The sequence below is a fragment of the Macaca thibetana genome, chromosome 14 (assembly GCF_024542745.1).
Source record: "Macaca thibetana thibetana isolate TM-01 chromosome 14, ASM2454274v1, whole genome shotgun sequence".
In the NCBI taxonomy this organism is placed as follows: domain Eukaryota; kingdom Metazoa; phylum Chordata; class Mammalia; order Primates; family Cercopithecidae; genus Macaca; species Macaca thibetana.
In genome coordinates, this window is record NC_065591.1 from 66,858,029 (window position 1) to 66,871,473 (window position 13,445).

Below are 13,445 nucleotides of genomic sequence, written 5' to 3' on the forward strand. Positions count from 1 at the left end.
GGGGAGGGGAGGGGAGGGGAGGGGAGGGGAGGGGAGGGGAGGGGAGGGAAGGCACCCAACTCTGCTCCTTTCCCTTCCCTGTCTCCCCTACCCACTCCTGTCCCTGACTCAACAGAGTGGAATCCCAGGGGCCAGACCCTAGCTGGCCTTCAGCCTCAGGCAGCTCTGCTCTTTAGCCTTTCCTTGAAGAGGAGTGCAGAAACAGAAGCTTCATTAGGGAAGGAGACCTAGGCCAGCACAGCAAATCATAACATTACACAGCCAAGGGGACCAATGACAACCCAATGGCAGAACCACCTTGCAGCACAGATGAGGAAACACAAGCCCAGGGAGGCACAGGGACCCACCTGCCCATAGCCACACAGCCAGCCAACAGCAAAGACCAAAAGTCAAGTGGGATCTCTCTCCTTTTCTAAATGTCCATTTCCCATTCTAAACTGGGATAACAAACCCAGCCTGGGCACCACTTAGAAACTGTAAAGCAAGGTACAGATGTAGTAAGGAGTCATCTTTTCCAATGGTCTGGGAGTTGGGGGTTGGGGGAAAGACTGAGGTGGGAGCAAGAACATTTAGGACTTTTGGAGGACGCATCCAGCTTATTTATTCTAGCCTTTCCCCAGAGGCCCAGGCCACTGAATGGAGGAGGAGGGTATTAAATAGCAGAGAGTTATTTAAAAGCCAGTTGCCTGCCCCTCAGAAGCAGCACGGGCCTCTGCTGACTCAATGGAGAAAATGAATCTTGGGCCTATGGATTTTCCTGTGTTTCGCAGCAGGGGGGAGGGGAGGGGGAGTGAGAAATGGGAATGGCAAGGCCCACAGTGAAGTTTCCTATCCCTGATGGCAAGGAAGTCAAGCAAGAAGAGAGAAGCTGGGGCCTCCCCCACTACTACCTCATGGCTGAGTTCATCACATCAGGCTGCCTGCTGCTCCTCCATTTGCCTTGGAGGAGGGGGAAACAGAGGGACAGCGAGGCAGCAGGAGGGTTGCTGGGACAGAGGACAAAGGGAGCCTGGATTTCAGGACGCTACAGCATCCACCCCAGAAGGACCCCAGGCCACCCCTACCACTTTCTAGTCAGGCAACCAAGGCCTTAATTGGGGTGGTGCCAAGTTCAAGGTCACATATTGAGAAGGTGGGGGCACCAGTTTGGGCCAATCCCAGTATGACCTTCCCCTCCCTGACCCCCATCCCTAAAAAGCCAAGGGGCACAAGACCACTAGGTCCCCCAAGACCATCCCATCCACACACACTTTTTTGCAACAGGGAAACTGAGGTGTGTCCAAGGACTTTAGTAATATTGACACACCTCTGATGACAAAATGGAGCTGGAGAAGGGGCTACCTGCTGGGTGATCTCAGGGACGTCATCACACTCTGTGCTCCCTACCAAGGCTTAGTGGAGCTGACCAAGAGCAGGGTCTGTGCCAGCAGAAAAGGCCCAGTGAAGGCACTAGAGGCTCAGGTAGAGACAACATCTTGGAATACTCACAGAGGGGCTCTGGGACCTAGTGGAGTAATAAATTCAAGCATGGAGATCCAGCGTGGCTGACATGGGGGATATTCATCTGGGCACAGGGCAGATGATCACTCTCCACGGGTGGCAAGGGGTACCTTGCTTCTTCCGAGTCCTAAGGAAACCCTGAGGGTGGGAGCTTTTTGCCCACAGGCTCCCCTGGGATCTGACCCAGCCACACTCCCAGGAGAGAGGGATCCTAGGATGAGGGGGGCTGCGGCAAAGGAGATGGGCAAGAAACCTGAGCTTCTATCGGGCTCAGGTCCCAGTCAGCTGTGCAACCTTAGGGAAGGCACTTAACATTTCTGACCGGCTATCCGGCTATCTCCTGGTATGAAGTGTAGATGAGTGATCCTCACCAAGCTTGCCTCATAGGGATGGGAGATTCGAGTCACAGATTTTTAAATCATTATTTCATCCAGCAAATGTTCCCTGATGCCTTCTCTGTACTGATTCCTAAGAAATTAGACCAGTCCTGAGCCCCAGCTGCTGACAGTCAAGAAGATCAGGGGAGTCTTAACCCTCTGATTGATAAATGAAGTTCAAAGGATGGAGGGCGAAGACATGAGGGCTCCCTGAAGGGGGCAAAACTCACAAGTCCTGAGGGACAGCAGACTGGACTGGAGAAACAGAATCAAGAGAGCACCCCAGCTGGAGGAAACAGTCCAAGAGAAGAGACTTCCACCAGATGCATCAGAGAATAAACACACAGCCTCAGACTCAAGTGGACACACATTTATTGAACACTTAATGCATACTGAACACTGGCAAATCTAAGATGGAGAGCGCTGTTCCTCCAAAGAACAGAGATCCCTCAGCCCCAGTGGCTTGCAGATTTGACTCCGTGGGGAACTTGGACAGAGAGAAATTGGTTCCAGGAGAATTTAGAAGGGAAACACCTATACAAAGTGGGAAGAGAGGAGAGAAGGCTGAGGAGAGGCCATACAGAGAGATAAGCAGAAACTCATTTTATTAACATTTACCACAAATTTGCTATGTTGGAGAAGGAAAGAACATGGAACAGGGAAAAATGACAAGGGAGCGTATTAGTCCCAGAGAGGGGCAATGCCTTATCCAGGGTCTGGCAGCATGAGTGCTAGGCCCCCAGACCCAGGTGAAATGTTTTTTCTTGTTTTGAGGCACTTTCAATTCACTTTATCATAACAGCCCTGAGAGAAACAGGAAGAACAGGAATTCAAAGCCTATCCCCCTTACAGAAGAGGAAGGTGACAGCCCAAGATTGACACAAGCCTGAGGTCACACCAGACCAACCACGGCATCCATTCCCAGCCTCAGCTTCCTGGGGTCAGGATAAGACTTCCTTGTGGTGCAGGACCCTCTCAGATGCACCCCACCATCTTGGACAGAGTCCTGGGCAAGGACCCTGGGGCCAGGTTTCTAGGCTAAACCCTGAAACTTTGACAGGGGCCTTGGGGCCCCTTTGGCCTATTTCCCCATTTGTGCAATACAGAGGACATGTGCCTTATTCTCTGGCACCTGATGATTCTAAATTCTCCCCACGCCTCATTTCCCCAAATGAGGTGTCAAGCACCCCCCCAATCAAGGGTGCCTGTGGCCATGCAACTCCTTTCCTGGGGAGCAGAAGAGGGGGTAGGCATCAGCCAATCTGAGGCCAGCCACCATGGGGCCTGGGGAAGGAGTTCCAGTCTTGGCAGTGGTCTGTGATTTCTCAGGGCCTGGAAGCAGACAAGGAAACAGATTGTTCTGTTCATTCAGTCTGTCATTTGCACTACACACTCTTCTGTGATGATAGTCCCTATACTGGAAACACAAAAGTGAAGATGACCCAGTGCCTCCTACCAGGGGAGATGTCAGAACTGGGCATGTTGCTGTGTGGGCCGGGGTTTAGGAGAGTGCTACAGCTGGGGACCCAGCCCCAATGGCATCTACTTGAGTACGTGTGCCCATGTGAGAAAAGACACCACCAGCCTGTTACCTCCACAGACCAAGGGCATGGTGCAGGGCAGGAGGAGTAGGCTCTGACTGTGCTAGCCAATCTCTGGGTCCCTATGTTTGGCATGGCTTATGCATGGGCCTATAAGCTTGCCCTCTGAGAATGTACCCAGGAACTTGCATGGGCTCAGAAGTGTGCATATTCAAATATGTATGTCTTTATCAATTTATGGACACATGCCAGGATGCACTCAAACCTACAATCCTATGCGCACATATGAATGAGTCTGCATGGACTTGCATGAAGCACATCTGAGCTCTCATACCTGGGAGAGTTATGACAGGGGTAGGGAAAAGAGAGGGTTGGGAGGAGGGGAGAGCTGGGGGACCCCCACCATCACCAGCCCTGCCCCTTAATGTTGGTCCGTGCCCAAGACCCAGGCCACTGCAGGGTCTGCCTCTTCTCCTTAAGTGGTATTGATCCTTTTGTCGATCTGTTAAATATAACCTCAGGAAAGGAGTCAACATAATCGTCCCCAATTCAGGAGAAAGAGACTGATTCTTGGGAGGAGGGGGGAGCCTCTATCCCAAGCAGCTCTGCTGATACCCGAATGGCCTGCGGATCAAGTGTCAGCCTCTCCAGCCTGAATAATTCATGCCAAGAGCAGGAATGCTTCCTTCTCAGGAGCCTGTCTCTTTAAATCAGGTTTGGAGCTTCCCAGTTCTGGGGAAAAAAAAAATCCAGAACAAAACAAATCTGTAAACACCTCAGCCCCCACCTCAGCCCTGGCCCCTTCTGAGACCCCCCACTCCATGCTGCAAAATCTGCTCCTGTTCTCCCAACCTCTGGTGCCCCAAACCCCACTCACAGGCGGAGAAGCCTGGAGGGACTGGTTGATGGTGTCCAACGGAATCCCAGGAGTCTAAGACGTTTGGGGGCAGGGAATGAGAGCAAAGAGCAGAATCACTACACCCCCGTGTCTCTGTGCCTAGAGCAGTGCTTGGCAGAGGAGTCCAGCCCGGTGGAGGAAACCAGATGGGGGAACTCCTGGCAGAGGCAGAGCAGCCAGAGTTGGTGGGTGGGAGGGGAGCGGGTGCCACAGACTTCTCCTGATGATGGAATGGGATGGGATGGGATGGAGAAAAAGCTGGTCCCACAGGACCTACAGGGGTGGTGACACAGCCGGGTCTAATGGAACTAGGGTCGCAGAGAAGAAAGCAGAGACCGGGATTTTCCAGTCTCTCTACCTTAGGAAGAGGCTGGAAAATAAGTAACTTTCTCAGCCCACCCCTCATCCCTTCCTTCTGTAGTAGGAGCAGCTCTAAAGTCCTCCCCAACCCCCGAATTCTCCCTGGTGGTGACCCACCTGCCCGCTCTCCGCAGGCGGGCCCCGCCCCACACGTGCTGGAGAGGGAGGAGGAAGGACCCAGCTTAAATGTGGGGGTTGGAGGAGGGGGAAACCAAGTCGGAGTCTCCAGGAGGCAAACTTCTCGGCAGCCCGGGGGGACGGAGACCGAGAGGGTAAAGAGAAAGGGCAGCAGCCGACAGCCCTGATTCTCGGGAGCCTCCCACCCCGCCTCCCACGGCGAAGAGGGAGCGGAGACTCCGCTGGGGGCGGAGGAGGAGGCCGGGAGGCGGGGAGGGGGGAAGCAAACCCTGCCCACTCGGCTCCGAGCCCGGAGCGGCCGCGGAAGTCGGAGGCCGGCTCGCAGGGCGAGGGCACCGGGGGCGGGGGGCTCCGCTCCCCGTCTGACCCCTCTCGCCCCCGGCCAGTCAGCCAATAACTACGGCTCCTCGGACTTTCGAGACAACGAACGGACCGACCGGGACTGCCAGCCGCTCCGAGTCAAGGACTCGCCCCACCCGTGCCCCCACCAGGCGCTCCCAACTCACTGGTGAGCGCGGCGGCCCGGGCGCTGGATGCGGGGTCGGCCGCTATGGCCCCGCGTGCGGGACAGCCGGGGCTCCAGGGGCTACTGCTCGTGGCGGCGGCGCTGAGCCAGCCCGCGGCACCCTGCCCCTTCCAGTGCTACTGCTTCGGCGGCCCCAAGCTGCTGCTACGCTGCGCGTCGGGCGCCGAGCTCCGCCAGCCTCCGCGGGACGTGCCGCCCGACGCGCGCAACCTCACCATCGTGGGCGCCAACCTGACGGTGCTGCGCGCGGCCGCCTTCGCCGGCGGGGATGCGGACGAGGACGGCGACCAGGCGGCGGGCGTGCGCCTGCCGCTCCTGAGCGCGCTGCGCCTCACGCACAACCACATTGAGGTGGTGGAGGACGGCGCCTTCGACGGGTTGCCCAGCCTGGCGGCGCTCGACCTCAGCCACAACCCGCTGCGCGCCTTGGGCGGTGGCGCCTTCCGCGGGCTGCCCGCGCTGCGCTCGCTGCAGCTCAACCACGCGCTGGTACGGGGCGGCCCCGCGCTGCTGGCCGCGCTGGACGCTGCGCTGGCCCCGCTGGCCGAGCTTCGCCTGCTGGGCCTGGCGGGCAACGCGCTGAGCCGTCTGCCGCCAGCCGCGCTGCGCCTGGCGCGCCTGGAGCAGCTGGACGTGAGCCTCAACGGGTTGGCCGGCCTGGGCCCCGACGAGCTGCGCGCGCTGGAGCGCGATGGCGGCCTCCCCGGGCCGCGCCTGCTGCTCGCCGACAACCCCCTGCGCTGCGGCTGCGCCGCGCGTCCCCTACTGGCCTGGCTGCGCAACGCCACGGAGCGCGTGCCCGACGCGCGACGCCTGCGCTGCGCCGCCCCGCGGGCGCTGCTGGACCGGCCGCTGCTGGACCTGGACGGGGCTCGGCTGCGCTGCGCGGAGAGCGGCGCCGACGCTCGCGGAGAGGAGGCGGAGGCCGCCGGCCCGGAGCTGGAAGCCTCCTACGTGTTTTTCGGGCTGGTGCTGGCGCTCATCGGCCTCATCTTCCTCATGGTGCTCTACCTAAACCGCCGCGGCATCCAGCGCTGGATGCGCAACCTGCGCGAGGCGTGCCGGGACCAGATGGAGGGCTACCACTACCGCTACGAGCAGGACGCCGACCCGCGCCGCGCGCCCGCGCCCGCCGCGCCCGCGGGCTCCCGCGCCACCTCCCCGGGCTCGGGGCTCTGAGCTGCCCCTGCCTGGCCCGAAACCGTGGAGATGAGACGCCCGCGAGCCCCGAGCTCTGAGACCTTCCCCCGACTCGGAGGCACTAAGCCGTACCCTCTCGTTCCCGCCTCCGAGAGCTCCTACCGTCAAAGACCCAGAGATAGCCGGTCCGAATACAGAAACCCCGCCCGCCTACCCTAGTTTCCGAAACCTCCCTCCTGAACCACTAAAAGTCCGTTCCCCACCTCAGGGCTCACACAGAGACTCTGTTCATAAAGGCCAAAGCTCTGAGACTTGCCCCCAACACCCTGTGCTTGGAGCTCCTACACCCGAGACTGCCTTGACCTCCCTCGCCAGCTCGGAGCCCGCAGTCCCCTCCGGGGATCGTGGGCCCTCCCATTCCATTCTGGACTCGAAGCACAGCACCCCCATCAGAATGGTTTTGTGGATTCTGAGCCCTTTGTCCCATCCCAGAGCTCAGAGCCCTCCATCCTGCATGGAGGCCCAACCCTGGGGCTCTGAGGATTGGGCACCCTCCCCTCATCCAAGAATATATTTCATACCCCTGCCCCGCCGTCACCCACCCCCGCCTCTGGCTCAGGCCCTTCTCTTCCTCGGCTCAGGCGTGGGGCTCAGCTCCTAGTATGTCCCTCCCATCCCAGGGGCAAGCACATCCCATCTAGCCTTAGTGTGGAGCCGACTCTCAGCCTTTCCCACCAGGGCGCTGACCTCCCGATACTCAGTGCTGGTCCCCAGTCTCAGACAGCTCTTCACCCCGATCTAACTTTCATCCCCCTGCCCAAGCCTTAGGCTCTTGACCTCCCCCCCCGCCATACCCAGTGCTGGCACTCAGCATCCACCCCTGCCATTCACTAGTCAAGGTCCAGTGAGGAATCGGTCCCTGGGATGTCCTCATCCCCTTTTCCTCCCAGGACGAGCTCTTCAGTCCTGCCAGACAGGTGCAGGTGCCATGCACCCCTGGTGCATCCTGGCAGATCCTTGTGGGGAAGGAGAGAGCCTTCAGTGTGTGAAAGGGATAGTGGGGCATCGTGGCTTCAGAGAGGGGCAGGAAGTGGGCTCTGAAGGGCTGGAAGCTGCTGCCCTTCGATTTCTCCATGCTGTCTCCCATGCCTGTGGCTCTTCGCCCTTGGGGATTCCTTGCCACCACCACTACCACCACCACCTCACCCCGTATATCTTCTGGAAGAGAAGTGGGTCTTGCCTCCTGCCTCAGGCACGAGCCCTCCTGGTTCAGGGTCAGAACCTCAGCACCTTGCCTTCTCCATGATCCCAAAGCACAATTGGTGAGAGGGGGAGAGGATGCCCTCTCCCTGACTCCCCACCCTCTAGAGCAGGCAGAATGGCTGGCCTGTGCTGCGTCTGCACACAGGAAGTCACCTTCCTTTAATATATTGGCTTGAGGCCTGCCTTCCCTCCCCATACCCAGAAAATGTGGATCTCCCTTGAGCAGTTTTCTATAAAGTCTGCAATAATCTCAGATACTCTACTCTTGTTAGTGGTGCCACATCATTCCTGCTGACCTTGGGGTGCTGATGGGGGTGGGAGGGGACACTCTTTGGACCTGTCTTTGGTGGGGCAGTGACCGTTGATGCGTTCTCCCAGACTGTGGGAGAAGAAATGGGCTCTGATTGCACATAGCAGGATTAAGGTTAGATACATGGAGGGACTTCCCATTGGGATGACATTGTTCCCCAAGCCAGCCTGCTTTCTATCATCGGAGGAGGGGTTATGCACAGCCAAAGTGGGATTCAACACTTCCTCTACATCCTCTTTCTTCCCGTTCCTCATCTTCAGGGTGGGGATGGAGTTAGACAGACTAACATTAGCCTCAGCCAAGGCCATCCAGGAGTAAATCCAGCTATAGAAAATGAGGAGTTAATTCAGACAGGAAAGAAGAGGGATTGTTTGCTGCTTTGGGATCATCCTCTCTAATGAATTATCTGATACTCCCTTATATTCCGTGTCACGTCATGCTCTCCTGGCCAGACGGTAAGACCTGCATATTGGGTATGTGAGAGGCTGTGTGTGGGGGGTGTGGATGAAATGACTCCTTGAGATATGTGAAGCCAGGGGACCGGCGAGTTCTGGGACAGGAGGGCCTCCAGGTCCCCAGGCTGGATTGTGTTGCATTCAGGGTCATAGAGCCCTAGAACCATAGGGCAGAAGCCTAGAATTCTGGCATTTTCTAATTTTAGGGCCACATAATTCTAGAATGTGTGCCTTCTAACTACTGAAAAGGACTGCAGAGGTAATGTGGGGAGCCTCCTAAGCTGTCTCAACAGGAGGCATCATCTCGTGATGGGAGGCTCACTCCCTCCTTTCCTTTCAGTGTCTGAGGAGCCTGCCTGGGACTCTGACAGCCCCAGCTTTGCCATGGGGCCAGGAGCACCCCTTAGCCCAGGACAGCTCTTCACAAGTCAGAGACTGTGCATGTGACTCCTTGTCTTTTCCCAGCACACTCCCTATGCCTTCTCCCAGTCATTCCTCATGAGAAAGGATTAAGTCCTCTTGACACATCTGTCAATGACCTTCAAAGGGTGCCCAGCAGTCCCCCAGGACAATATAGTGATGGTCTCTCTAATGCAAGTTAGAGCTTGTTAGCTGATTTGTGATAACTATTGATTTAATACTTAGTTTAGCAGTAGCTCTCATAAAAGCCTCAAAGATTTTTGCTGACAACAATCCCATAGCTAATAGCATGTTTTATTTGCCAGGACTTACTGTAGTCTTAAGCTGCATTAGCAGAGAGCATGTCTTTGGAACTGAGGAGGTGATCTGTAAATCTGTAGATCTCCCCAGTTCCAAAGATGTATATGAGGGCTACTGCTAAGTATCAAATCAATGGTCATCAAAAATCAACTAATTGAGCGTCTACTGTGTGCCAGTTGGCGTTTAACCTTACTACCATTCACTGATCCCCATTAAATGTCTTTTCTAGGCTGCCATGCTCCTTGCTGTCTGTCAGTGGCCTATAGCCTTATGGGGCTATCAACAAGGTCCAGGGCCCCCAGCTTCACCTCTTCTACAAACCCAGCCATTCACTCAGCCTTTACTGAATGCAACTCTGCCAGTCCTAGAGAGGCTAACAATCCAGGGAAGGAATCACATTTAATCAAGATCTGGAGAAAAGAATTCCCAGGAAATAATGAGAGCTCAGAGTAAGAGCCCTGACCCCACCTAGACAGACTTCTTAGAGGAAGTCACACTTGAACTGGGTTTTGACAGATGAGTAGAAGTTTGCTGAACAGAAAAAGATCAGAAGTACCAACTTCTGCAAAGGTCTGGAGGCAGGAAGATCTTGTTAGCCCGAGGATTGAAGGCCAGCAATGGCGGGGGGTAGGTAGGAGGATACGTATGGGGTAGAATGGATCTAATACATTCACCACATTCTCCACTGGGAAGCACTAGAGGGACGTCTGCCCTTGGAGGAAAAGTCAGGAAGGTAGAGAGGTGTGATGGGGGGACAGGGAGCTGCACTGTGCCTCCTGCTTGTAAAGCCTGGTTGTTCCTTCCTACTGCCCATCCTTTTTGTGCCTGGCCTCATGCTGGGCACTGGAGACACAGAGAGGAATCAAACCAAAGCCATGGCCAGATGAGGGCAGCAAGAGAAGGGAAGGGGAGGGGAACCTGGAGAAGCCTTGCAGTAAAAAGTGAGATGGGGCAGCCGACTGACCCTGCCCAGACTCCCTGACACCATGCACTCCAGACTCTCTCTCAGAGGTGCCAGGGCCCCACTAAATGGCCAGCCTCCTCCTCTGGATCACACACTGGGAGTGCTGCTGGAGTGTGAGGTGGGCAGAGGCCCAGAGGCCTGGGGCCTGCCTGCGGGAGCCAAATGACAGGGAGAAATCTACCTCTAGGATGTCCCCTTAAAGAGCAAGCGTGGTAAAGAACAGGAGAGGAGAGGACAGGTGTGTGTGACTGTCAGAAACGTGGGAGACGTGAAGCCAGCTGCACACCTGGAGAAATGTGGCAGACTTCCCAGGTTCTGTGACCTCATGAACACTGTGAAATTGCCTTTCAAAGACATCTCCTTGAGAAGACTTTTGCTTCCATGCCCCCCTCCCCTACTCACACCCTCACACCTGGGCTGGGAACCAGGGAGGACCTAGCTAGAGTTGGGAGGACTGCGTTTGAGTCTGAACTCAGCACCTGACTTGCCATGTCACCTGGTCCTTAGCCAGAAATACCGGTTGAGACCCTACTATGTGCCGGGGTCTGGGAATTCAGCAGTGACCACAGCAGAACCAGCCCCTGCCTTCCTGGCCCAGCCTGACACTGTGGCCTCGGACACCCCTGCCTGCTTCTGGCTCCAGATTCCCTCTGTCCGGGCTGGGGCTGGACTTGTGACCTCTGGAGGCACTGCCTGCTCTCCCTGCAGTCCATCTCCTTCTTCATTAAGCTGCTGCCTGGCAGACTCTCAGCCCTAATTTATGGGTATGGCCTTTCCCAGACTAGGAGAAGTGACGGGGGCAGTTAATATTCCTGTGCTAATAATGCACTTGGCCGTCTTCTGAGTGCCCCCTCCACCCCTCACCCCCGCCTCACCACCCCCACCTGCTTCCCTCAGCACTGTCACAGGGCGATTTGCCAGGAGCTGGCCAGGCCCATGCAGACCCTCAACTAACCCTTCATTGGATAGGTGGGGAAACTGAGGCCAAAAGTATGCAGGAGCCCGTCCAGGTCACACAGGTTGTCAGGGGCAGATCCTGAGCCCAGGATGCCCCAGGGCTGCCCCTGCTCTGCCCTGGGTCTGAGCATCTGGCAGAGCCACCCCACCTCCTAACTTGCTATCTCCACCCTGTCAGTGCATCCAGGAGCCAGCCCCAAGCCTGTGGTAGCCTGAAGATGAAAATAAGAAAATGAGCTGTGGAGGGTTGGGAGGACTCTTCAGCCTCTGTCAGGGCTCTGGGCAGGCCTCAGGAGCCCCATGCCAGCATCTTGCAGGCAGCAGCCCTACTGGGAGTTATGTCTATCCTCCCTGAGAGCAGAAAGGGGCTTGTATGGACCTCCAGGCTCTGAGGTCCCAGGCATTAAACTCATTCCTCCCGAGCTTCTGTCATCTGAGCACGAGGCTCACCTGGATGAACCAGATCCTGCTTCTGTTCTTGATCAAGATGGTGACCACACACACAGGACACTGATCATGGAAGCACAGGGGTCCCAGGGAGGCCCCTAACTTAGGGGATCATCCAAGCTGGCAAATTCAGGAGTGAAAGGGGCCACTGTTATTACATTGGAGCAAGAATAAACTAGGACTGGCTGGGAGCAGTGGCTCACACCTGTAATCCCAACATTTTGGGAGGCCAAGGTGGGTGGATCACCTGAGGTCCGGAGTTCGAGACCAGCCTGACCAAATGGTGAAATCCCATCTCTACTAAAAATACAAAGAATTAGCCGGGCGTGGTGGCGCATGCCCACTTGGGAGGCTGAGGCAAGAGAATCACTAGAACCCTGGAGGGGAGGTTGCAGTGAGCTGAGATTGTGCCATTGCACTCTAGCCTGAGCAACCAGAGCAAAACTCTGTCTTTAAAAAAAAAAAAAAGAATAAGACTGTACCAAGCTGCTGGGCCCTGGTCTTCAATGACTTTTGACAAGACCTGGAGAGAAAAGAAAAAGTACTAGACTGTTAGACTAGACCAGCAAATCTACCAGCAATAAATAACTAATACGCTCCCCTTCTTTGAACCCTATTTTCCAGCTGCACCAAACGATGGGGATGTTAGTAATGGGGCCCAGCTCTTCCATGCCCTGTGCCTTTGCTCACACGGTACCCTCTGTCTAGGATGCCTTCCCCAACACAGGGAGCACTCAAGGCAGCCCAGGAGTCCCCCAATCTTTATGTCGCCACTGTTTTTCTCCTGTTGCTGTACCACTCAGACCTTTCTTTGTACTGACTGGTTTTCTTGCCTCTTGTCTGCACTAGAACAGAAGCTCCCACAGGACAGAGGCCAGACCTAGTCACTTTTAGGTCCCCAGTCAAGGTACATAGAGATTTGTGAACGCTCTCCCAGCCCCTGCCCCCACAGAAATACAAAACGCAGGGGAAGAGGCATCACGCAGGATGCTGTGGCCTCCCCCTCTGCACGTTGGATGGGTGCTTCCTTTGACTCCCACAACCTCCACTTCATTAAACTGGGGTTTCAATTATATAAGATCCCAGTATGGGCCGGGCGCGGTGGCTCACGCCTGTAATCCCAGCACTTTAGGAGGCCGAGGCAGGTGGATCACAAGGTCAGGAGATCGAGACCATCCTAGCGAACACTGTGAAACCCCATCTCTACTAAAAATACAAAAAAAATTAGCCGGGCGTGGTGACGGGCGCCTGTAGTCCCAGCTTCTCGGGAGGCTGAGGCAGGAGAATGGTGTGAACCTGAGAGGTGGCGGAGCTTGCAGTGAGCCGAGATCATGCCACTGCACTCCAGCCTGGGCGACAGAGCGAGACTCGGTCTCAAAAAAAAAAAAAAAAGATCCCAGGATGGCTGACTCCGTTGTCTACAAAGTGAGCGAGCAGAAAGAAAATGCAGTTTTAGAATATGTGATCATGCAGAACACAATTTAGTCTTAGCCTCTTAATTTTGGCACTTATTTATTTGTTTATTTATTTATGAGGGCTCCCTCTCACCCAGGCTGGGAATGCAGTAGCGTTATCATAGCTCACTGTAACCTTGTACTGCTGGGCTCAAGCGATCCTCCCGCCTCAGCCTCATAAAGTGCGGGGATTACAGGCATGAGCCACCGCGCCTGGCCAACTTTGGCTTTTTAATACAATTACAGCTTCTGGCCCTGCATTTGGAATCTTTGTCCAGGGCTCTGTCTAGGCACCCTCTGCCACTGGCTTAATCTTGGTTCCTTGACCCAGGGAGCTGCAGCGACATCTGTTGGCCGATCCGTGTGGGAGCCGAGTCAGCTTTAACTTTTCTTGG

General features: G+C 55.8%; 2 protein-coding genes across 11 annotated transcripts in view; both read left to right on the plus strand.

The window, feature by feature from the left end:
• The window catches only part of RPS3 (ribosomal protein S3), a 735,956-nt gene that overhangs the window by 549,705 nt on the left and 172,806 nt on the right, over positions 1-13,445 (plus strand). The window contains exon 1 of one of the 10 annotated variants that reach the window (XM_050756439.1): positions 1,723-1,726. The exons of 8 other annotated variants lie outside the window; for them this stretch is intronic. The gene's annotated coding sequence lies outside the window, so the exon portion shown is untranslated. Of the gene's footprint in view, positions 1-1,722; positions 1,727-9,850; positions 9,855-13,445 lie in introns of those variants that run through there. One more of the 10 variants, XM_050756444.1, reaches the window with a different exon arrangement.
• Positions 5,090-7,998, plus strand: TPBGL (trophoblast glycoprotein like). The gene has a single exon (XM_050756276.1). The coding sequence runs from the start codon at positions 5,365-5,367 to the stop codon at positions 6,517-6,519; it is 1,155 nt and encodes a 384-aa protein (XP_050612233.1). The 5' UTR covers positions 5,090-5,364; the 3' UTR covers positions 6,520-7,998.

Bases quoted from the DNA above. Each gene is read 5' to 3' on its own strand.
- TPBGL (XM_050756276.1), top strand. From the start codon at position 5,365: ATGGCCCCGCGTGCGGGACAGCCGGGGCTCCAGGGGCTACTGCTCGTG.